The sequence below is a fragment of the Dermacentor silvarum genome, chromosome 10, assembly GCF_013339745.2.
Source record: "Dermacentor silvarum isolate Dsil-2018 chromosome 10, BIME_Dsil_1.4, whole genome shotgun sequence".
Lineage (NCBI taxonomy): Eukaryota > Metazoa > Arthropoda > Arachnida > Ixodida > Ixodidae > Dermacentor > Dermacentor silvarum.
This window is the reverse complement of record NC_051163.1, coordinates 88,341,351-88,366,639: the sequence shown is the minus strand read 5'-3', so window position 1 is coordinate 88,366,639 and position 25,289 is coordinate 88,341,351. Positions and strand designations below refer to the sequence as shown.

General features: G+C 47.1%; 1 protein-coding gene across 3 annotated transcripts in view; it reads left to right on the top strand.

The window, feature by feature from the left end:
- The first annotated feature begins 3,524 nt into the window (after window positions 1-3,524).
- Window positions 3,525-25,289, top strand: part of LOC119466256 (uncharacterized) — an 80,037-nt gene continuing 58,272 nt past the window's right edge. The window contains exons 1-4 of one of the 3 annotated variants that reach the window (XR_005195075.2): window positions 3,525-3,814; window positions 7,231-7,363; window positions 10,285-10,430; window positions 11,521-11,629. Coding sequence is in view for 2 of the 3 variants with exons in the window: in XM_049657564.1 (XP_049513521.1) it covers window positions 3,712-3,814; window positions 7,231-7,363; window positions 10,285-10,430 (382 nt within the window). In the remaining variant the exon portion in view is untranslated. The remainder of the gene's footprint in view (window positions 3,815-7,230; window positions 7,364-10,284; window positions 10,431-11,520; window positions 11,630-25,289) is intronic. The other 2 variants (XM_049657564.1, XM_049657563.1) reach the window with 2 other exon arrangements.

Below are 25,289 nucleotides of genomic sequence, written 5' to 3'. Positions count from 1 at the left end.
GGCTTTGTCCTGCACCAGCTTGACCGACGGATAGTAGCCACATCCAACTTCGCCATATTCGAAGCAAAGTCTGCCAAGGCCCAGTAGTGGCCAGGGGTGAGAGCGTGCTGGCAAGCGTTCATTTGGTCTTATGTTAGGTTTTGTATGCTTCGAGGTTAGTTAAATGTCAAAACCAGTCGAAATTAGCAAAACCCGATGACTACGACACCGATAACCGGGGTTGCCATAGTTTTGTTCCTACGCGGGCGGCCGCAGCCAAGCTTGAGCAGACGATAGAAGGCGTCTTCGATAAGTTGTTTATGGAATGCTTTTTATAATACGTCAACAAAGTACATATCGATAGTCGGATATGCAAAGCATATTCTGTGGTCAGGTGTCCGAATTTTTTGTAATCCAATGAAAACTCGGAGACGTATTCCCTTACTCGCAGAATTTGTAAATGATGCGAGAATAGAATAAGTATTGAAGCTATGCGCATAATAAATAAATGCAAAATCATTATTGGCCGTTCTACCTTGAATTGCGCGTATAGCGAAGTAGCTGTTATATTCTTACGGCCCAACCAAGACTGGCGCGAGTCAGAGGAAGACGATTTGACGGTAGAGGTGGAATGGGTCTCGACAATCCGCTCATTCCTTGACCAATCCCCCACCATGGGTAGGAGCCACATACGCGATAGCAACAACAACAACGACAGCCATCTCGTTTATGTATCGTTGTCTCTCTTGTAAATATTGTAAATACATTTTTATATGTGCCATCCGCACTGGTGAGAGGTGTGGGGTACCTACAAGAGACAACAACGGAGCGCATACAAGTGCGCTAGTAGCGTCGACACGCTGGGTAGAAACTTTCCGTAGCGCCGAAAGGAGTTCAATAGAGGATCTGAGCTCTCCCCACATCTCAGGGATCTGGTGCTTCGATGATGGCTTCTGTATTCTTCTTTGCAAGTAGAAGTCCAGCTGCACTAATCTCATGATCCATGTACACAAGTGATGGTTTAAAGAACTCACACTTCAGCCCCCGGTTCAGGCCTGATTCTTTGATCCCTTGCAAAATTTTTCAGATTCATCAGATATTCTGCTTCAATCTTCCAAGTCACGAGGACATCATCCAGGCAGACGGAGGCTCCTGATATTTCTTGCAGAATCTGTTCTATTCTTCTTTGGGAGAGTGCCGGAGCTGATGACACACGAAAGGTTGAGCGCTTGTATGCGAAGTGACCTCTGTGTGTATTAATGACCATAAGTTTGCTTGTCTCCTCATCCACAGGTACCTGATTGAAGACTTCCTAGTCTAGCTTTGTGAACAGGAGTGCACCTTGCAAAAAATGTTTACAACCTTTGAAAGTGGGTATTGGGTTGCAATCACTGCGGGATTCACGCGCAACTTGTAGTCTCCGCAAATCCTCACGTTTTTTTTTTTCATCTGCTTTGAACACTGGTACTATGGGTGGTGCCCATACTGAGTGATCAACCGAAGCGATGATTGCTTCGTATTCCAATATTTTAAGCTCATTCTGCACTTTCTTCGCAGTGCATAACGTACAAAGCAGGCTCGGTAGTACTGCGGTTGAGCATCGGGTCGAAAGCTCTACATTAAGTGGAGCTCCCTTGAGTACTCCGCAACCTGGCTTAAACATGCCTTCAAAGTCTCGCAACATGTTTGTACCGAGAGCTCTGTTGCATTTTCTACCAGCTGTGTTGTGTTCACCTGCCCTGGTAGAAGGTTGAATTTTGATAATCAATCCCAACAACACAACTCTGGGTTCTTGCAACCAACTACCAATAGTGTTCGTTGACTCGTAGCCTCACTTAGGCATACGTATACACGTAGAGAACCAAGCACAGGGATGGCACCACGGATGCATTTGAGCTTGACATCTGTTGTCATTGGCCGGAATTGCGAACGCTGGTCGATTTTATATGGGCCTACAGAGATGATGGCGACCGGTGACCCAGAGAATTCCATCTCCAGCGAGGCTCCATTCACCTTGAAGGTTACTGGGGTTTACAGTTCAATTTGTGTCCCGTGAATGCAGAAACTACTGTGTTCGATTGTTACCTGGTTTTAGACTGTTCACTAGACCTGACTGGTTTCTTGCCTTGTCAGTGTTGGAAAGACAGCAGCTCGCGAGACTTGCCACACTTGTAGCATTTGGCGTTGATGTGTTTGTAATCTGGTTGTTTCTGGTCATTCCATCCACAGCGAATGCAGGGTTTCATTTTTCCTTGGGATCAGGACTTTTCTTTCCCTTTTGGCTTTATTCCTGGATCTTTCTGTCCACTAGATGCCGCACAACGCTTTTTTGTGGTGGTTTTTGACGTAACTGGCGTTTGAGAAGTGCGTAATTCCGCAAGGCCCTTCCAAAGTACCTTTGCGTTTCGCTCCGCTGCTTCCACTGGTCTCGCGATGTCAATTGCCCCTTTCCAAGGTAAGGTTCTTCTCCGCCAAAAACCTCTGCGGCACGGTCTTGTTCCGTATTTCAGACAGAAGGCGGTCCCTCTGCATGCGGTTGAGAGCTGTGCGGAAGTTGCAGTTTTCCGCCATATGCCAAAGTTCAGCAACAAACACCGAGATGTTATCGTTTTCACGATGAATTCGCGTGTTGAATCGAAAGCTCTCGGTTATTTCCGACGGCGTCGGGCTGAATTGAGCCTGTTAAAAGTCACCATTTGCTCCTTGTACTTTTCTTCCGGCTTCACCTGTGCCAACAAACTGCGTAGGGTGGCTATGTACTGGATCCGACAGCCGGCAAGAACATCCACGTCTTTTTTTCGTCTTCTTCGATGCCGTTTGCATTAAAGAAAGCGTCAAGCCATTCTGTGCATGCGAGCCAGGACTCTTTGTTGCTGTATTCCTCCACCTTGCGGAACGTCGCCATATTTGAACGTTTGCGCGGGAAGGCCACGTAGTTCCGTTATTTTTAAATGTGAGTAAAATAGAATGACTTGCCTTCTTGCATCCGGACACCCGAGTGGCGCGTACACTTCAGCTCACTCTGCGTCCATGATCCACACGCTCGTCACCAGTTGTATACTTTATACTGAGACACAACTATTCATTCCAGTATGCGTGCAGAAAGCACGATCGGCTGTGCGCCGGTTTCCATGGTTGGTATGCGTGTGTCTCACGCGGCGCACGGACACCCGAGTGGCTCACACAATCGAGCCCCAGGCACTTGAGCTCATTCTGCGTCCATGATCCAGACGGTCGTCTCCAGTTCTTGTACATTTTATACTGGGATGCAGCTATTTATTCACGTATAGGTACAAAAGTCACGATTGGCCGTGCGCTGGTTCCATGGTTGGAATGCGTCTCTCACGTGGCGCGCAGACACCAGAGTCGTGCACACACTTGAGCTTAGCAGCAGTGCAGCCGCGCTTATGTAGGCTCCTTAGCAGCGCTGCTGGCGTGGCGCCATCTTATAGGAGCGCCGAGAACAAACACAGCAGTAAGCTTCCCCGTATCGTTGTCCACGCCAGAGTTCATGCTGCGATTAACGCTTCATATCTGCGACTCCCCCTTGTCGGCTGATAGAGTGCAATTCAATCTTTGACGGAAAGTTTTGTGTAAAGGTCTTGCAATACACAAGTTAATAGCGGCAGGCGTATCTCCTGGAACGCTTCCCAACTGACATTAAAGCGGTATTCGCTGTTCAGCAATACCAAACGCCTGGTAGTTCAGACCTCACCACTCGGTCGCTTCTGTATGGACACAAGATGCAGCGGTTCGCTTAAGAAAATGGCGACCAAATCTTTTCCGAAGCTCACAGGGATCCTTGTGCTTTTTGCGGCAGTCGTTGTAGGCCAAGGTAAGCCGAGCTTTTTTCTAAATTACTGCGTTTTATATTCATTACGCTTTGTCAAGCACCTCAACAATTCGGTAAATTATTTTCGCTGATTTATTTATTCTCATATAATAATTATTCTATTCAGGCGCAGTGCCCGTCGTTGCGGACACGAAATGCATTGGCTCACTCCGTCGAGTGTTGGGAAAGAAATACCACGAAAATTGAGTTTCGGGTTATTTGAACTCCGTGGGACAGACAAACTGCAACGCACGATCACTCCGCTAAAGGCAAATGTGTTAAGGAAAAATTCTTCGGCCCGGCTCAGGCAGCAATGATAAGGAATACTTTTCTCCGTTCTTGTAATGCATGTCGCCAATAATAAAATTATGCATCTAAGCTTGCAGCCCGGGATCAAAATACTTTAAGGCAAAATTTAAGCGAGGGACAGAGTCGCAAATAGATTTTTCATTGCTCTCTAATGATGCTAACTCAATTCTCTGTGCAGAATAAATCCTTCTTCCATGTTGTCGGTACGTTACTTTTACGTTTTCTTGGCTCTAATGTCTGAGGCGCCTGTCCCGCTTAGTTCGATAAGGTAAGGCTTCAAGATTGTTACGGTTATATTCCTGTCTCTTGCATTCAGAAGCCGTGGTAGCACACCACCAACGCGGCATTGCTCACCGGTGTTTCTTATGCTGACTCCCATGTGTGTTGACTTGTGATCTTTCGTTATAGAAGGAGACGCGGAAATTAAAAAAAAGAGCTTCGAGTTCTCCAACAGGAACTTTTATGGTACCGAACATACGATGCAAGCGCCAGATAGAAATCGCAAGATCCCTTAGTGTGAATAAGAGCAACGACATCTTCAAAAATTGGTTAACGTTCATCTTTGCCGCCCAGCACCGATGGCGAGCCTAACTTATTGGGTTTTGAATAGTTTCCTTTCCACATAACTTACACTCCTAGCTGCTAAGTTTGAGGTCGCGGGATCAATACCGACTGAGGTGGGTGCATTGCGAGGGGGGAAGAATGCAAGAACTGTCTAGTGTCACACACTAGGAAGAACATCAAACTTATTTCATAGTACCCCACTCTGATGTATCTCATCTCTCTGTCACGTAAAACCGCAGAATTTAATTTTTCTTTTCATTCAACGCAAATAATGTGTTTTTTTGTTGTGAGAGTGGAAATTGTTGCATTGATGCGGGCTGTTTTGGTGAAAATGATCATTTCCAAAGTCACAAAGTCGTTGCGGGCCAGAAGAACAAAGCTTAGAGAAATTACTGTTGTTCCTATTATTCCCATATAACAAAGTTTTTCAACTAACCAACCAACCTATTATTCATATGCGGCAGGAGCTGGTAGGCGCTGGCATCCCTACCCGCTACGTTTAAAGTCCCTCTTAAGACTTTTTTGTGGGGTTCCACGTGAAAGTACTGCCTGTGAAACCGTGGCTTACGAAGGCTTTTTTTGTGCTACTGGACACAGGCCCTTTGATCCGTACGAATGCATCTCATTTTTCGCATCCAATGTGGATAATTTTCAGTAAACCCTAGTATCCAACCTGGAATGATCTGAAATATTTAACTGTGGCCAAGTATTACTACGAATGAGTGCACCATGAACGGGGTGGGCTTCAGGCAATTGGGCACTCACGCACAATCTGAACGCAAGTAAAGATGCAAAACGAACGTGGGCACACTTCGGTTGGGAAATTGCCTACGCCTCTGGTAGCAGCGACGGAATGCGAGCTCAACAGAAAGTGGGAGGCACTGTAAAGGACTAATGCACGAACTAATGCACAATGTAGGCAGCGCGGGTTCAGCTGCTGTAGCAGAAAAACGTTTCTGCTGCTGTCACACGCCACGGTTCATCTAGATTCCTTTCACCACACACCAATGCTCTGAAAATAGTATTTGTAAATATATAAACACATAAAAAAGCCGTAGTAGCTTAGAAGCTATGGCATCATGCGGTTGGGCTAGTGGTCTCGAGTTTGGTTCTGGTCGCTGCGACCGCATTTCGATGCGGAAAAATAGAAAATAGTTCCTTTACTTAGACTTAGATGCACGACAGCAAAACCCCAGGTGGCCACACGGTGTGCCTCACAACTAAATCGCGGTTTCGGCCCGTAATAACTCAGAATGGAGTTTAATGTTTTTATGCACTTGCACCCCATTTCAATTTCCTCTAGCGTTTTGTTTGCAGGCAACTATGCATACAGTGATTTTGATTTTGTGCTTACAAACTTAATATCCAGATCCGACGTACAAGTTGAAATGTACGTCAAAGGAAACTTTCATGAAGCCGTTAGCTCGTGCGCTCCTGCGCGCTCCTAAACGCATACACGTGCCAAGGTTGTGCACACTTGCTTTCTTGCGCACGTGCTTTCGGGCTCTAATGCTATGCGATTTCATGCAGTCGCCATTGTATTTGAGAGCTATTTGGCGTTGGAAAGAGACACGTTTATTTAATCTCTGTACTGAGCGGTTCGAGCGGGAGAGATTCATTAGGTTGTTTCAATGTTTGCGCGTTGCTCTCATTTGTTTTAATCTCATTCGTTCCCTACCGGTAAATAAAGTGAAAACTAAATCGTAGCCTAATTGTTAGAGGGTAGCTCTGTGTGGCTGGGCGACCGAGGCTCGTTCCGCATTACGGACACTCAATTCCTTCTTTTCTTGTCTGTGTGTGACCTCTTAGGCAAAACCGCATCATCCAGCAGCAATGATCATCATGGGCTATACAAGAGTTCGCTAAGTAAGCTTCAGCTGAAAAAATTCACGTGCAGCTGCTTTCCTTTTGGTCGTATTTTACATCAAGATCGTGCATGGTACTGATTCAATATGCAACACTCGGCAGTGTCATTTGCTTTCTTTTTCAACACACACAACCACAACGAGCATTCCCCTTCACCCGGACCCCTAGCCATATGTGCTGTGGTAATGGCTATGTTGTCAATGACGTCACCTAATCACTTCCGGCGTCTGCGGTAGGGTAAAGGATGGCCTTACGGGACGCCATGTGGACATCCAGATGGGTGCAGATGAAAACAAATAAAGGTTATTTTCTTCGCCGAGATGGGCAAGTAAGCACGTAAACTAACATAGCGAACAATCAGGGCCATGATGCATGATTGCTTACAGCGTGAACAAATCAAACACGGACCAAGAAGAGAGACGTAACACGAGCGCTGTCTCTCTTTGTCCGTGTTTGATTTGTCTGTGCTGTAAGTAATAATGGAGACGCACAGACTCACCCAGCTAGCTACTGCACTACATAATGCAAGAACTTACTGCAAAAATTATAAAAAAATAAGGAAGTGCTAAGCGCAATTTCTTTCTCTATAACAACAAAGCAAGTTAGCTTATTTGTCAATGTTCAGGGTTGTGTTTTGCGCTGTACATCGTAACATGTACATACATATGCTTGCTTTAAAGGTGGCGATGAGCAAAAAATTTGTGAGCTGGGCACCACTTGGTGCTATTGGAGTTTTGTTGAAAAATACGGGGTACATCCACTTCTTGACAAAGCTCAAGAAAAAGACAGCTATCTGGCAAACCTATGTTACAGGTAAGATAAGCGTCGTTTTCTTCGCCTTGTTGAAGTAATTCGAAATGGATACACTGCGATATTGACCTTTTTATTGATTTACGTGCCTCTCGAGACAATGAAGCGATTTTATAGCTTCAGGTGCATACTAGCTCCTGCGCTTAGGGCAGAAGCAGTAGGAACAATTAGTGCACATGCAAACATTCATGTGCTAACTTTTCAGCTACTTATTTAATGTACGTACCTTCTGGAGGCTTCGCGAAGGTATGAAGCAGCCTGAGAAAGTTGGAAAACTTAAGAAAGAATCGTGAATAGTCATATAATTGTTGAGACATCAAATATATTTCTTTACTTTGGATTATTTAGCTTCTGATATTGGCAGAAGCTTGCCCGCTTTATTTTTTAAATATCATCATGATCATGATGATTATAATTCCGCGAGTTTCACCATCGAGGTGCAATCAGCTGATGTAATTTCATATATGGAAAAGATATACATAGCTTGGGCTGGTTGGTAAAGATTGATGTAAAAGACAGTAACAGCGCCAGGGCCAGGAGGAAGAGGACACAGACGAAGTGCTGATTATGAACAAAATTTTATTATGAACTGAGCAACACACACATGTTCCTGAAAGAGAAAAGGATGAGAGGAGCATAGAACGAAGTGAACTATCAAACATCACAAAAATCACAAAATGGACACCAATCGCCACATGCAAGACACGCGATTTGCGTGGAGTGGAGAGATACTGACGGCGCAGCTAGTCCCGCATGTTTCACCTTTGCCGTCAGTGTAGAGAGCGGTGCTAACAGACTCTCTACACTTAACTACAATTATTTATCATGTTCCTTGAGGCGGTGGTTGACACACCGGTAAATATGGCCGATGTGGAAGCGACGAGTGCGAAATTTTGCCTACATTGTTCCGGCCTTCACCAATGTCTTTCAATGTTTCTTATTGTACTTACGTAGCCCATGGTCCTCTCTATTCACTTTCTATCTCATAATGCAAATTTTTTTGCTGAAAAATATTGTAATGCCTGCTTTCCTTGTTCCATTTTTATGCGGTGACACATACGGTGCAAATAAGAAGTGACAGTGATGTTTTAATCAATATTGGCTGTTTAAAGTATGCTGAAGGTCATCCAGCATTACTACATAGCAAATTACCCGAAAAACGTGCCATTCGTAGTATACGTGCCGGTGAGCCGAAGGTGTTGCGCATAGTGTGAAGGCAAGACAGCAACAAAGCAGCCTCTAAACATAATTTTACTAACTTATAATATGCTGAGCAATTGGGTAAGGTGTTCTTTTATGAACGGGGGCATAATGCCCGCACATATGGTCATTAGATAAATGCTGTTCTAGGCAAATAAACTTTAGTTTTAGGTCAGTAGCATATTTAGTCATAAGTTGTAGTTTCCTTATGCAGAACAAAACACGTCAATAACCACTCTAGTATGAAAGGGAGTGTTACAATTCTTACATTTACAAAAAGAAACGAAAAATGCAACTACAAATCCAAACACCTTAACAATGTTCATTTCTTGCAGCCTGTCCAAATTTTAACGGATACCTGAGAAATTGTTTTTTCACTTTCCTGCATAACTGTACAAATCTGTAGCATTAACAACGCGATGCATTTGAAATTCATTCACTGAACAAATGTTTGGTTGTTTGTTACACTTGCAGGTTTTGAAAGTTGCCGGGCACAATGTAGTAGTCGACTGTTGGCATGGAGACGGTTTAGTTACAACGAGAGTGCAAAAACAATGCATTGGTGCAATCGCCTTTGTTCTCTTCGTTGAATAATTAACTCATACTGCCAAGGAGGAAATACGAGAACACAAGCATTAGACTGATTACTTACTGGCGGGCATTATTTTGCTCATGCAAGGGAAAGCAACAGTGTTGTCGGTATTGGTTTTGGTATTTCCGTGTGGGGTCCTCTGTGCTCTGACATACGTTCAACATAAATTGAAGTCTCTAATAAATGCGAAGGGAGAAACCATATCCAACCAAACCAAACCCCGTCAAGCCTTTTTTGGCTTTTAGTCTGTGCCCCCAGCATTTTGTACATGTTATAATGTACCATAATGCCGAAATAAAATGAAAAAAAAAAAAAGAAAAATGAGAGATCAGTAAAGTGCGTAATAGTATAGTTAAGTGTGTTATGGTATTATTGTGACTCAGTGACCATGATGCGAAACAGAATGCAACTGGCGAGAGTGCCCCGATTTGGGCGGTAAAAGGCACCTGCCCGTTTTGACTGAAGACGTGTTGACAAATTTTACGTTCACTTGGAAAACAGATAGCGCGTGTGTTCTGTAAATTCGATAGCAACTATAAGCAGGAAAACGGAGGTACTGCGCAAATAATGAAAATACAGTTCTTTTTCCTCTCATAGAAACTAAACATCACTTGTACTTACGCCGTCAACTGACTTTAGGCCCACATATGTGTTCAGTAGTAACATTCAGAATATTCTTCTAATCTGAGAAGCAAAACCGCATTTGAAAGCTTCCTGACTGTAAACATCCTTGAGTACGCACAATACAGTTAATATGTAGTTTAGCCTTCCTAAATTAGTAAACGAAGCCGAAGCCCCTGTATGCGTGACCAGAGCTGACTTCGCGAAGTCTAGTTCACCTCCTGGTGAATGCTCGCAGGTCAAAATCTCTGCAGAGATAGACGAAGACAAACTCCTTGACTTGCCCTTTGGAAATATCTCTCTCAAGTGTGGCAACGCAGCCAAATTCTTAGACAGCACGCACATTCTGATACACTTTGTTTCCTTTCTACAAAAGTTATACGCAAATGCGCCATGAGCCCATGGCGTCCCCAGCATGGACACGGTGTCACAGCCTTGACTAAATCAGGCTAAGAAACGAAAACTTTTAGGAACGTATGCGTAAGTGTATTTCCCATTTCTCCACCGACAGCTATCCAGACCGCTTTCTCGAGGACAACTATTGCATCCAAACGTTTTACGGAAACTGCACAGATGCTGAATTAACGAAGTTCGCTCGTATGGAGCGTGGCTACGGCGTGCTTCGTGAAGAAATCACCTCTGCAGAAAACTGCCAGTGTAAGTGTTCCCCACGTGCTTCTTTTTTTCCCTGCAGACAGGTAGTAGTGAATTCACCATATAAGGATGAATGACGGCATGCAAGTCCAGCTACGGCACTGAGTAAATAGCATTAACCACGAATGAGGTTCGAAGGCTGTGTGAGAAAATAATAAAAAGGTTCTGCAATTGCACAGCTTATTTAAAGGGCACTCACGTAGACTGCTTCACAAATGATTTTTTTTTCGTTAGAGCCTCCCTCAGACTTATCCTCGCAATAATTCTGCTTAACCGTACTCAATCGCACTCAGACTCACGGGTCGGTCTGAGTATGAGTGAACCGACTCGTGAGGGAGTTTGCCCACCTTTACGGCAGCGTGCGCCCTCTCAGAACAACTAGGGTGTACTGTACTTTCTTTTTATGCTCTCTGTGTGTTCATAGTTTCTTGCTGAGATAAACTGAACATTTTCATTTCTGCACCATGAAATGAATCATGTGAAATTATATGCCATATATTTTGCGTATTATATTGATATTATATACTAGAACATGTTTTGTTTTGTACTTGTCTTAATTGAATGTTATTATAGGTTGCACATCTGTCCATTTCATTTATTTGTAGGTAGTTCACCATGTGATGCACAATCAATAGCTCTGTGACATAATGCTGGCTCGTGCCGAAGATAGAGTGGATGAGAGCTTCGTCATGCATCCTAAAAGCACCTTTTCTCGCACTCCTATTGTTCTCTATAGCACATGAAATGAACGTCAACTTTTACATACATACGTACGTACGTACGTACATACATACATACATACATACATATAATTTGATCCAGCGGTTATATAGCTAGAGTTGGCTCGTCATTACTAATTAAAAAGGAGGAGATTACTACAATTGGGCCTCAGTGTTTGCGCAAAAATTCCACGTAGTATAACTGTTCTTGTCAACGCTTCACACTGGGGGTAGAAACTCTTCTATTTGCAAGAAAACAGAATAGAATTTTCTGGCAAGAGTCTCAGCGGTTTAGTTAGAAAGTTAATATGTGGCCAACATGATTTTTTTCCCTGTCTTGAATAATAGTTTTCATTTGCCCTTTCGTCACTCAGCTGTTGTGCAACTTCGTGAATGCATGAACCTGACCGCCATCAGCACTTGTGATCCCCGTCAAGGTCTTCTAGGTGCAGACTTCAAGGTTCAAGTGGACGCACATCGGAGGTGAGTGTGAAAAGTAATGTATTTGGCCGAAGCCAATGGCTATACGAATGTTTATTCTAAAGTGAGCCGTCAAGCTAGCGTCAGCTTCAACGTTCCTGAAATATACAGGGCGGTGGCGACCTTCTCATAACATTAGTGGGACGAACGAGGATGACCATGGGGACTGATATGCCTGTAACTGAAAAAAAGTTGCAGTGGCTTAGCTCGGCTATGCCAGGATATACGTAGCGTTAGCAAAGGTTTAGCTGATTATTCTTAGCTTTCCTGGTTGTCTCCTACGCTCAACCGGCTAATTGCCAGGCAGCTACTCCGGGATCCGATGAGTCAAGCTTCTCCGTTCTTCTGCGCTGTTGAGCAGCATTTGCGCTCTCCTTCTCCATGGCTATACCACACTGGCAAACGCCAGTCAGAAGCGCAGCGGCTCCAGCGCAGTGTCAGCCGACGACTGGAAAGCGAGCGCGCGCCGGCGCCAGTGCGTCTACCACGGCTACGACGTCACTCCTCTGGAATGCGCAGACCGGCGGTGGTGAGTCGCGCGCGGCGGCGGCGGAGTGCGCGAGAGGTGCCGGCTCCGGTGGCTCCGGTGCGCAAGCCGTGTGACATCACTGATCCTTGTGCATGCGCAGCACGGCTCTTGATGTGCCGCGCGAAACGGGCTTCGATAGGCCAGTGTAGCTAACGCTACAAAATTCCCGCTGAAACCACCTCAAGGTGACTGTCAAAATTAATGCGATAAGCACTGAAGCAATGTAGCGACAGACCGCATTGCCAACGCCGAAAGGCGTCACGTTTGAGCGATATACTGCTGCCTGGTTCCTTTGTCGCGCCTCTGATGATCATCATCATCATTTATTCGCATCCCCTTTGAAACGACGCGGTGACAAATAGTCACCTAACCTGCTTGAGTTAATCAGGTATGCTATCCTTGATTTTCATTTTAGCATTTTGGTATACATCTCCTCAATATAGTTTGCCTTATTCAAAACTTCTCTAGTTGCCTTGTACCGTTACCTATGCCTGTAACGGATCCGGTCGCAATAATCTCTTCCCTGCTTGTTTTCTACCAAGACTCTAGATGTATCTTGCTTATGTCAACTGCTAACCCGTTGAGGCAGTCGTCCAAGCGTTTCTGGAAGGTGTTTGTTACATGCGGGTCACAATAGGGGAATGGCTTTGTATTTAATTAGGATGTTTTAAATTATTTTCTTATTATTGTTAGCGCATGCACATACCTCACCGTGTTGCAAGTATTTGCTCCTGTATGTTCTTGTCCTTAGGCAACCAGCTCGAATCTCAAATTGCAAGGCACTTCTCTTCGTGTTAACAACATACACATTTTCCCATTCTAATTTCTTTTTCTTCATTCTTGTTATATCTTCATAGCCTTTCTTGTTTCAATGCTTTGTATCCTATTCCCTGTGTCTCATTCTTTCATTTTCTCTCTGATGACTCCTGGCTGCCTAGTTAGACATTCAATTACCCTGCACTTGGTTGCTGACTTTCTTGACCACTTACTCCATTCTGAGACCACGCTTCTCAGGTACAGATACTTGTGCTTTAACCATTTATTTCTTTGGATCCATGCTTCTGGATGTTTCTTCAAAACTAACTTCCAACCACGGCAAGTTATTTGATTTGAAGCACATAATGGCATTTCCGAATATCAGCGCCGACACGATTACTGCTATCCAGATCCCAGGCACCACCTCATATTTATTGTAGCTCTAAAGTGCCCTATGTTTCATTATTGCTGCCTTCCTTTCCCACTTGATTTCCAGGTGTTTTCTTCGTTTACGTATACGCGGAGGTATTTTTATTGCTTGACTATGGGCATGGCTTGCTGTTGAATTGACACCGCGTAATTACTCATCTCTTCAATAAAGATCATAATTCCCGATTTCTTTGTGCAAAACCTTAGTCCCAGATTTGTCGCTGTGTTGCCCGACATATTCACAAGTCTCCATAAATCTCATGCACTGTCCGTCAGTAGCGCTGTACGTCCGCTTACATCAGTCCTGTTTGCTTTGACGCCATCCAAACGTAATTTTCTTCGTTTTAATCACTTGCTCAATCGCATTAGTCAGCATTCCCTTGCTTTTTGGACCGAGGTTTTTGATTAGCTGTAGTGTGGTTTCATCGGGTCCTGCGGCGGTGTTATTACGGGCATTTTCTTTTACTTTCTTCATGTAAACGATTTCTATGCTATTTCTATTTATCACACTTCTCTGTTGTTGCTGGATATGTTTGAGTCTGAACTACACTTTTTTTCGTGCCGAAGATAACCCTAATAATGTCTCTGAAGTACCGCAGCGCATTGTCTCCCTGGAAGATGTTCCCGCGTACATCCCTTACAGCCGTTTGTCAACTTTTTTTTTTTGAGCTCCGAGTGCTGTTATATGGTTCCAGAATCTTTTTGGTGCGCCTTTGTCTGCTTTGCAAATGTTATGCACCCAATGTTGACACGCGCATTTATATTTGTCTTGCACAGGCTCACTCGTCACCCTTTCCATTCCTCTGTATTTGTTCAATCTAAGACGTCTTCCTAATATATTCCCAGCTTTTTGGATTCTCTATGACCCCTAGACGCGTGCTTACGCTCTTCTATAGCTTGCTTTATTTCCTTGTTTCGCTGCGTACGTGGTTTCCTTCTTTCCAAGCCAACAATTGTAAAAAAGCTGTGTAACTCCACCTCCCAATGGGTTTGTCGTGTCCGTGAGCAAACATAGCGCGCGCCGCTTGCCCTGCTGGGTTCCTTGTAGCACCAGCAGATTGCGCTCGCCTCCGCGCATCCGCTGCAGCGTCCGCGGCGTCGATGCGAGGGGAGAAACATTCACCGACAATTTCGGTACACCCTAATGCGAAATTTGAGCGCAGCTCTTTACGTGTTTTCCTTTCGCGATATATTGGCTGGCGGGGACAATCTGTCTCGTGCGGCACGTTGCAAAGCGGAGTGAAGTGTGGTGCGACTGCCTTGCTAATCTGGAGATCGCGAGAGCCAGCGCGTGCGTGACGCGTGGGCGCGATTCACAGCTGCCGCCGATGACAGACCTCCCAGACGACGCGCGCCACACTGGCGCCATCTCGTAGCTATCATCGCCGCACTACGCTTTTCTTCTCACGCTTTCGCCATAAGCTCCTCCGCTTTCTGCCTCATGGTTCCGCTGCACCCCCATCTCCGCTTTCCTCTTCGCGTCTTTGATCCCCCACTACGCTCCGCGTTCGCTTTCATCTTTCGCTGTACTCGTTCGCTCAGTTACGCTGTCGCCGACGCCGACGTTTGCTGCAAGAACGGGCGCCTAAGAGCGGTGCTCTAAAACAAAACAAGCAGAAAGCTCGCCTTCGCGCTTAGCATTTGCAGCATGCATTTCCAGGTAAAGATTACAGTTGCATAAGCTAGCCTTAGGCGCACACCGCATGTGCTGCTGTGTTCCTTGCAGCAATCACACCAAGTCGCCTGCGGAGATATGTGTTCCGTCACTACCAGAGATTGAATCCTAGTTTTCACTGTCTACATTTCACCGAATAGACCCAAATGTCACATCGGGTGCTCTATGTGAACGCACTTGTCTTTACTGGCAGTGGATCCCGCCCCACGGCTGATCATTGTCGGGGACTTTAATGTGGGCATTTCAAAACCGCTAAACAAGTGGTACATCCAAGTCTTCAGTCAAGAGTTTTCACTAATGTGCTTCCCCGATGTGACTCAACGAACCATCATTCATGGATCATGCATTGATATAACGTTCGCCAAGAATCTCACGACACTGACAATGAAAAATCTCAGTGTCTATCACAGTGATCATAACGCAGTGCTGAATATCGTTGCAAAGTAACAAAGGGTGTGGTTAAGAGCATTTCGTATATCTGCGGCCCACTCTTCGTAGTTGTACGAAGTAGCGGTGCAAGCCAAGTCGCAGGCTGTTCAAACGTCTGTCGCTAATACTTAGGTAGAGTCCATATGAATGTCGTTCTGCGATTCATTTCAAGCTATGTCGCATGGGTAGCTGTTCTACGCGTTGTTTAGAGAATCGCTGTCCAACCACCTTTACAGCGTGGATTGGAGACCAATGTTTTAGCAGCTTTGCTGTTAAAACATTGGTCTCCGCCGGAGGTTACCGGTGGTTAGTCCTCAGATCGTACGCCGCAAAACCTCGCCGAGCGATTGTGTCACATGCGTCGCCTAGCAATGCCTCGCGACAGCTGCGGAGCCAAGCCTGACGTCATCGTGCGCGCCACATCGCTTCACCTGCTTAGCCATGACGTCACCATGCCGCGCGCGCGCCCCGTATCACTTCGCCTGCCTAGCCATGACTTCACCAAGCCGTGCAGATTGGTCGCCACAGTTGTGCACAGGCGGAGCTAAGCCGTGACGTGCTTGACCGCGGGGTATTTATACATGGCTCCTGCGTCGCCGCCGTGTGAGCATTGCTGTGGAGAGAATGGAGCGACTGAAGAAGATGGGCACTCCGGTGGAAAAGGAAGCGCGGCGCGAAAAAGGGCGCGCCGCTACTCGAGAGCGAGTGAGACGTCTTCGAGCAGATCCAGAGTATCGCGTCGCAGAAGCGCGCGGATAAACGACAGCGAGTTGCAGAAGATCCAGGCTGTGAGCTCGCATTTGCGAGCAAAGGCGTGCGTGCATCCAGAAGCATCGACAAAATAATCCGGTTCTGCGAGGCCGAGATCTACCATGATCCCGCTTAACTTGGCCGAGTCTCGAAGCACAACCACGCAGAAACTTAGCCGAACCAAGAATATGTTAGGTGGGGCTGCAAGCTTCGCTGTTTTCCCAGTCTTCGCCCGACTAGTGCGAAATTGACTGACTGACTGAATAAACTTCATTAAAACCAACAAGAGGTGGTGGCTGGTCCTAGGCCTCCCACGTGGGAACGTCGAAGTGTTGCCTCTTCGCCACCTCGCAGGTTCGTTGGGTCGGCCAGAGTTGGTCGTCGAGGTTCGAGCTACGCAGGGCAGCGTGCCATCTCGACGAGAGGGTGGTGGGGTTAGTATCGGTGTATTGTTGTGTACAGTCCCAAAGCATGTGTGTAAGTGTGGCTGGCTGTGTCTATCTGCAGATATGGCACGTGGGATTTGGGTAAATGTCTGGTTAAATCTTGCTGTAAAGGTATAACGAGGGGTAAGTGTTGGTTTGTAGAAGGCGGAAAGTTGTAGCCAGCGCTCGGGATAGATTTCTGTGCGGACCGGGAAAAGTCCTGCGCTCTAAGTAGAAGGATTTCACATCATTGTAGCGTGTCAGGCTGATCCCTACCAGTGGGGGCTGCCTCCCCGTCTCCCGCGCGGTTAACGAGCCCTCGCGTTAGGGAGTGGGTAACCTCGTTGAGGTTGGGTAGGTGCGGGTGGATGGTGCCTACATGAGCTGAGAACCAGACGAGTGTAACCTGATGGTCGGTTGAGCGGGGTGCCTTTCGCAAGATGCGCAAGGCTTGGTGGGAGATACGGCCGTTGATGTAGTTGATAACAGCGAAGTGGGAATCAGAGACCATGCTATGGCATGTTGGGTCTAGTGTGGCTAGCGCGATGGCCACTTCTTCAGCTTCCTCAGCGTGTGGGGTTACTAGGCTGATAGCATGATGGAGAGAGCCTTCACATGTGGTGACGACTGCAAAGCGGGTACCGTGGGGATATTCGGTGGCGTCGACGAAACTCACACCGTCTTTGCGAGCAAGGGCATTGGTGAGAGCCGTGGCACGTGCTGTGCGGCGTGCGCGGTTGTATTCGGGGTGCATGTTTCTGGGGATAGGGTCGGCGTGAATCCAGGCTCGTATGGTGGAGGAGTTCTGTTGTTTATGGCCGTATTGATGGTGGTAGGTAATACCGAGCGAGATGAGGATGTGGCGGCCCGTCGCTGTGAGTGTGAGTCTCTCCAGCTGAGAGCAGCGTTGGGCCTCCATGAGCTCGTCCAGTGTGTTATGGACGCCTAGTTGAAGGAGGAGGTCAGTGCTGGTGTAACCGGGGAGGCCGAGGGCTTGTTTATAGATACCACGTAGGAGGATGTTGAGTTTGTTTTGTTCAGCCTAGTGCCAATTTAGAAACGCAGCAACGTAGGTAATGAGGCTGTCGAATGACTTACGAATGACAGGATTAATCGGAGGAGATTGTCCTCTTTCATACCCCCACGGCGGTTGGAGACCCGCTTCAAAAGTCTCATGGTGTTGAATGCATTGACCTGGATTTTTGCGAGGGCCATGCCATTCGTTCCGTTTGCCTCTATAAGCATGCCGAGCACACGGATATTGGTGACGACGGGGATGGGGCAGCCATGCGTGAGGTGAAGCGCGATGTCTTCGTATTGGCGTTTAGCGGTGGAATGTTTCTGACGGCGGCCAGGGAGAGTAGGCCTGTAGAGGAGGAGTTCGGACTTCGCAGGAGAGCAGCGAAGCCCCGTGCCTTGGAGATAGGTCTCCGCTGTTTCAATGGCGGATTGTAGTGCCGTTTCTATTTGGCCGTCACTGCCTTGAGGGGCCCATATGGTGATACCGTCAGCGTAGATGGTGTTGGGGAGATAACGGAGCCCTGAGGTGTTCCCGCGGTGCCCAGAGTCCGGGCGTCGGAGCGGAGATCCCCTACGGAGAGGAAGGCCGTGCGATTAGAGAGAAAGTCTCTGACGTAATTATGAGTGCGCGCACCGAGGTTAAGGCGTGAGATGCGGTCGAGAATTGTGCAATGGGCTATGCTGTGAAAGGCCTTTTCGAGGTCGAGGCCGGGTATTGCTTTAGTAGTGCGGGTTCTACCTTCAAGTATATGGTGCTTAAGTTGTAGCATGGCGTCTTGCGTGGACAGCTGAGCCCGGAGGCCAATGACTGAGTGAGGATACGCTGCAGTGTCTTCCATATGGGTGCTAATTCTGGTGGGGAAGGCATGCTCCATAATCTTTCCCACACATGTGGTTAGGGAGATGGGGCGAAGGTGATGGAGGCGAGAGGGCTTGCCAGGTTTTGGAATAAGGATGACCTTTGCTGTTTTCCAGCCTGGGGAATTGCACCCTGACTCCATCAGTCATTAATATAATCTGTAAGGTGGATGACGGAGGCGTCATCAAGGTTACGGAGGGCTTTGTTAGTGACCCCGTCGGGGCCAGGGGCAGAGCGGCTGTTTAATTTGTGTAGAGCGGCTTGGATCTCAGCGACAGTAAAATCGTCGTCCAGTGGGGGCTTGGGGGCCCCGGTGTAGGAGCCATGAGACTGCACTGGGCCCACGGGAAGATACTTGTTAGTAAGGTGGTTTAAGACTTGAGCGCGGCCCTGTTTCTCCGTTTCTGTATAGAGAAGTTTAGTGAGGCGACCTTGTTGGGAAGAGCGGGTGGCTTGACTATCGAGGAGGTGTTTGAGAAGCTTCCAAGAAGAGGCACAGTTGATCTTTTCGTCAGCAGTATTGCACAGTTCAGTCCACTGTTGACGGCTGAGGGTGAGGCAATGAATTTCGATTTCCTTGTTGGGGAGGGCTATTTTAGCGCGGAGGCGCCTGTTGAGACGTTGCCCTTTGCAACGGGATAGGATGGATGTTCTGGCCGCGAGGAGATCAGCCAGTCTTCTGTCCACGCGCTCGACGGGGGCATCGGTGGTAACCGTGTGCGTGGCTGCCTTGGTATCAGATTGGATATTTCGGGTCCATGCATCAATGTCCGCTATGCGATACGCGTGCGGGTAAGCGGATCGATGCTTGCGAAATCCATCCCAGTCAACCCAGGTGAACTCTCGGGGTTTGGCGGTGACTGCAGCTATCCGAGGGAATGATGAAGTGGTGACTACCGAGATCATGTTGTGTGTTGCTCCATTGGGCGTTGGTGACATTCTTGGTAAATGTGAGGTCGGGGGTAGTGTCGCAGGAAGTGGAGTTACCGAGGCATGTAGGGAACGTGGGGTCTGTAATGAAAGTGAGGCCGAGGTCCTGGGAGTCTTGCCAGAGGTTTTGAGCCGCCGTCGTAGAGTAGCCATATCCCCATACTGTGTGGTAGAGGTTGAAGTCTCCACCGATAACGAGCGGGCTGGTGCCAGCTACGTTAAGGGCCTTCTTGAAGAGGGTGAGAAAGCGGCTTCGAACTTTTGGCAGAGGGATGGCTGTACACGTTAAGGAGAAAAATACTTTCCTTACGTTTCCTAGTGGGTATAAGTTCAACGAGAAGGTGTTCGATGTTTCAGACGTGCAGATTGTGTTCAATGGCGGGGATTTTCTTGCAGACGAAAGTGCAGAGGCGGCGAGAAGCTTCTGATGGGACGAAAGGTTGGTAACTTGGGAGGGTGACCGAATCGGTATGGGTTTCTTGAATCATGATGACGTCCGGTTGCCGGGTGAGGGTACGTAGGTGTTGATGGATGACTGGTTGTTTGCGGAGATAGCCTCGGCAGTTCCACTGCCAGATAAGTGTATCTATCGTTGTTAGGGTGGACCATGATGGAGATTGGGGGATGCCATCATGGGCAGTGCCGGGGTTTCGCGGGCAGGGTAGCGGGCATGGGGAGAGTTTGTAGGTGGTTTTCAACGTTTGTGACGTGCTGTGCCAGGGCGAGAACGGCGTGTTGTACGGATTCGACTGCGTTCTGGAGTGTTTGCATCGTGCTTCGTAGCGAGACTAGCATGTCCTTAACCTCTGAGCGTACTTAGCCCGCGGCTCCCTCTTGAAGAGCCCGCTTTGTGGGGGCCGGTGTCAGTGGGGTGTCATGGCTAGAGGAGGGGGACGCTTCGGCGGGTGGTGTAGGAGCGGTGTTTTGGATTGTTTGAGGTCGCCAACCTCTTGCGAGAGCTTGTGAATTAGGTCGCGCATAATGGCGTTTTATTTCTTGAGGTGAGCTATTTCTGCGTTATCATTAGTGTTAGTGGGCGGTGGGGAAAGTGTGTTGCGACCCTCTGGCGAGGCACCCGTAAGAGCTTCTACGAAGCTCATCTTGTGGTAGGAGGCTTGGCGGGTGGCGTAGAAGTATATTCTGATCGGGAACGGCGCTGTCTCGAACGTGAAGGGGTCCGGGAACAATGTTGCCTCGAGCGTGATGGAGACCGGTATCTGGAGCGGTGCTTGTAGTTCATGGGCGGGAAGTCACTTTCTTGAAGGGTTACTTGCATTGCTCCTCGGCGTTCCCCGATACGCTTGCAGATAACGTACGGTGTCTTGTAGCAAGCCGTGCACGATTTGTCTGCCGTGAGATGAGGGCCGCCGCACAGCGAGCATTTGGGGCTACACGTGCGGTCGGGGGGCGAGTTGCGGACTCCGCAACCTCGGCAGATCTTGTTATTGGGAAAAGGGCAGACATCCTAGCGGTGTCCGGGGTTGCCGCATTGGTAGCAAATTTCTATTTTCTTGCGGTATTTTCAGCCAACCAAGAGAACAGGCTGGTTTCAGGAAGGGATATCCTACGATGGATCATATCCACGTCATCAATCAGGTAATCGAGAAATCTGCGGAGTACAATCAACCTCTCTATATGGCTTTCATAGATTATGAAAAGGCATTTGATTCAGTAGAGATACCAGCAGTCATAGAGGCATTGCGTAATCAAGGAGTACAGGAGGGATACGTGAATATCTTAGCAAATATCTACAAGGATTCCACAGCTACCTTGGTTCTCCACAAGAACAGTAGAAAGTTACCTATCAAGAAAGGGCTCAGGCAAGGAGACACAATCTCTCCAATGCTATTCACTGCATGCTTAGAAGAAGTATTCAAGCGCTTAGAATCGGAAGGCGTAGGAGTGAGGATTGACGGCGAATATCTCAGCAACCTTCGGTTTGCAGATGACATTGTCCTATTCAGCAACAATGGAGACGAATTACAACAAATGATTGTGGACCTTAATCGAGAAAGTGTAAGAATTGGGTTGAAGATGAATATGCAGAAGACAAAGATAATGTTCAATAGCCTGGCAAGGGAACAAGAATTCAGGATCGCCAGGCAGTCTCTAGAGTCTTTAAAGGAGTACGTTTATCTAGGTCAATTACTCACAGGGGACCCTGATCATGAGAAAGAAATTTACAGAAGAATAAAATTGGGTTGGAGTGCATACGGCAGGCATTGCCAAATCCTCACTGGGAACTCACCACTGTCGTTGAAAAGAAAAGTATACAATCACTGCATTCTACCGGTGCTAACATATGGGGCAGAAACTTGGAGGTTAACAAAGAAGCTCGAGAACAAGCTAAGGACCAAACAAAGAGCAATGGAACGAAAAATCTTAGGAGTAACTTTAAGAGATAGGAAGAGAGCGGTGTGGATCCGAGAACAAACGGGGATAAACGATATTCTAGTTGGTATTAGGCTGAAGAAATGGAGCTGGGCAGGCCATGTAATGCGTAGGATGGATTACCGGTGGACCATTAGGGTTACTGAATGGATACCAAGAGAAGGGAAGCGCAGTCGAGGACGGCCGAAAACCAGGTGGGATGATGAAATTAGGAAATTCGCAGGCGCAAGTTGGAATACGCTAGCGCAAGACAGGGGTAATTGCAGATCGCAGGGAGAGGCCTTCGTCCTGCAGTGGACATAAATATAGGCTGATGATGATGATGATGATGATGATGATGAGCTTGGGATTAAGGTGGCTCTGTAACCAACCAGATATGGCACGTCGGGGCCGCTGAAGGCAATGACAACGGTGGTTGCCGTTCCAATGCGTTTTGCGGCCAGTTCGAGCGGGTTGCGGGTATTTACGATATTCGCGTTGATTTGCTGTGGGGTATCGGAGAGGGGTATTCCGCGGATGACTCCCTTCGTGGTGTCTCCGCGGCCGTCTTATACGCGTTAACATCGTGCGTGACCCCATTGACTTGAATGGATTATATGCAGACGTACATGTCGGCGTTCTGCGGGCTTGGCGTACTGACAACGACAATGTTTTGTTGGGTGTTGGGGCGCACGGTGGCTTGTTGAATATCTGCTGGGCTGAGCTGTGCGGCTTGAAATACGTCTGTAGTCACGGTAGGACTACCAATTTGGGCGATGTTGAGGGTGGAAGGTGGAGTCACCTTGGGGTGAAGAGTCGACACTCAGCTTCGCCGGTTGGGGAAGGCGAGTTGTTCGCCAGCCCATCTCGGCGGTCACTTCGAGATCATCCATGCTGGTTGATGGGGCACAAAACTCGATCGGTGATACGGAGCTCGCGTGAGGGCGCGCCATGTAGCCGGCACGCAGCCGGTGCATCTGGTAGCCCGGTGCAGGCGCGGCTTCGACGTGGTCGATCGACAAGAATGTTTGTAGCACATCAAAATGGAATGTCCCACCTGAAAATGAGGTGTCCACACAGTCCTGGTAGCTTCACGGATCGACTGGTGTAAAAATTAGGGAACAAAGCGCAAGAAAATGCTGCAAAATTATTTCACGAACACGGAGCCGACGTGAGCACTTCTGCACTCCTCGGCGATCGCAGCGCCTCCCTAGTGCGAAACTGGGCCAACTTTTTTTACTGTGTCTTTCTGGTCTACGAGTGCATAACATCTGCCAGTTCCTCATACTCCTAGACTGTTGTAGGAAACGCCTTCATTTTCTTCTCTATATTTTGCGGTTTCTGTTATTTTCTTTTCATTCATTTTTAGAAATTGGGATGCTATTGGTTCGTGTCTTGCGTTAGTATCTCTCCCAATTTTTAATATTATGCGTTTCTGAGAGCCATCTTTTCCACGTTCATCTAATAATATTTCCTCTATTCGTTCGTAGACCATTTCTGAAACTGAGGCAACTGCCTGATTTCGCATTGCCACGTTACCTGTCCATGACAGTTATTCTCCCTGTTATCTACGATAAGGTTCTGCTCATCGCACAGATTCAGCACTAGAGAACCACTGTACTCTGTATATCCGTCTAAGTCCTCCATATGCGCATTCTCCATATGTGCTCCTAATAACATTATCTTTTCTGATTTCTTGAACTCATTAATATCGCTTCTAATGGATTCATTCAATTCTTTTATTTTTACCGCTGCTATCACCATCTGTCTATAGGTAAGCTACTCAAGCCACGTCTTTTTGTCTTACCATGTGCCGCTGATACCTAAATGATCTTTACATGTCTCTTTACTTTATTACCCTTACTGCCACTTCATTCGTCGCCTAGTTAACATGCCTACGCCACCGCCTTTCCTTGACCCAATCATTCTACGGGACCCCTCCCATGCAAAGTTGTCAATAAGAGGCGCCTGCTCCAAATCTTGTAGATGCGTTTCGGTCAAGGCGTATACGTTGCTAGCGTCGTCATTCAGCGGCGTTTGGATTTCCAGCCATTCTTCCTACTTTCGATCACCCTGCATGTTTGTGTCATATATTTCACCGTCTCTAAACTTATTCTTTGTGTGTCGTTTCTTTACTGTTTGTGGTCTAATGCTGCTCTATGCTGGTGTGTCGCTACATTCAATACTTTATCTACCTTCTTAATTGCCTGAGGCCGCCTAAGTGCCGCGCGTGTTGGTACGCTATCGCTAAAATGTATCCCGTCACGCACAAAAGCGCCTTCGAGGCCTGCTCGGTGCACTTCTTTGTTGATGTCAATGACCGCAAAGTTCATTGCTTAGCGAGCGTCTAAGTTTCTGTCTTTACTGCAAGCACTCTCCTTTCAAATTGCATACCCCTGTCTTTTACCATCTGGCACCCTCAACACTTCCGATCTGCGCTTTCTTTGAAACATTCCGCAGATGGGCAACCTCGTTGGCTATTTGCTTCACGATCCCTGTTCCCCAGCCCTGTAGTACGTCCATGACTATGTTCATTGTCACCACTAGGTGCCTCTCCTCCACAGAATGCCGGTTGTGTGGCTTGACTTTCGCTTTTTACTTTATTTTCATTTATCAATACTGTAGGTCTTCTGCGGCCCCATACAGGGAGCGGGCTTAATCATCATAGGCATGTAATAACATGCAACAAGTTCCCCAAAAGACCACAGGAAAACAAGAGGTAATTCAGAACACTTTTCTACACCAAGTTCATCAATATTACATTACCTATATGGTTACACTTCGCGTACACGAGAAGAAAAACATATAGCATTATAAATCGTATGCTGTACATGAGAAAAGAAATGTACAAACAAAAACAATACAACACTACACGATACTTTCTGCAGTTTTACATCAGGAAAAGCAGTTATACAGGGTGCACTAGCTGCTCCACAAGTGAACAAAACTGATCAAAAATTGAATTATTCACAGCTTCGCTTGGTAGCGCATTCCAAGCGTTCACAGCGCGACGGAAATAGGAATACTTAAACGTGTTGCAATGCGTATTAAATGGCCCGATGCACTTATCGTGGTTTGTCCTACTATACCGACGGCCAGGCGGGTGAATATAGTCGTCTTTTCTGATTTTAATGTGTCCGTAAAAGAGGAGTTAAAAAAAAAACTTCATAGATGCAACATGACGCCGACAAGAAAGAGCTGCCAAATACGTTGATTGCGCATGTCCGTTGCACTGTCGTGCCAAGAATACTTTGAATAGATAAACCTAAGAGCATATTCTGTAATCTTTCAAGTTTATCACGAAGGCACTTTTGATAAGGGTCCCACACTATGCGTCCGTATTCTAGAATAGGTCTGACCAAAGTTTTAGAGGCAGTTATTTTAACGGCTTGAGGTGCTTTGTTCAATCTTCTGCGCAGAAACCCTAGCTGCTTGAATGCCTTGGCGCATGTATCGGTAATGTGCTTGTCCCATTTTAAGTCTTGAGGGAA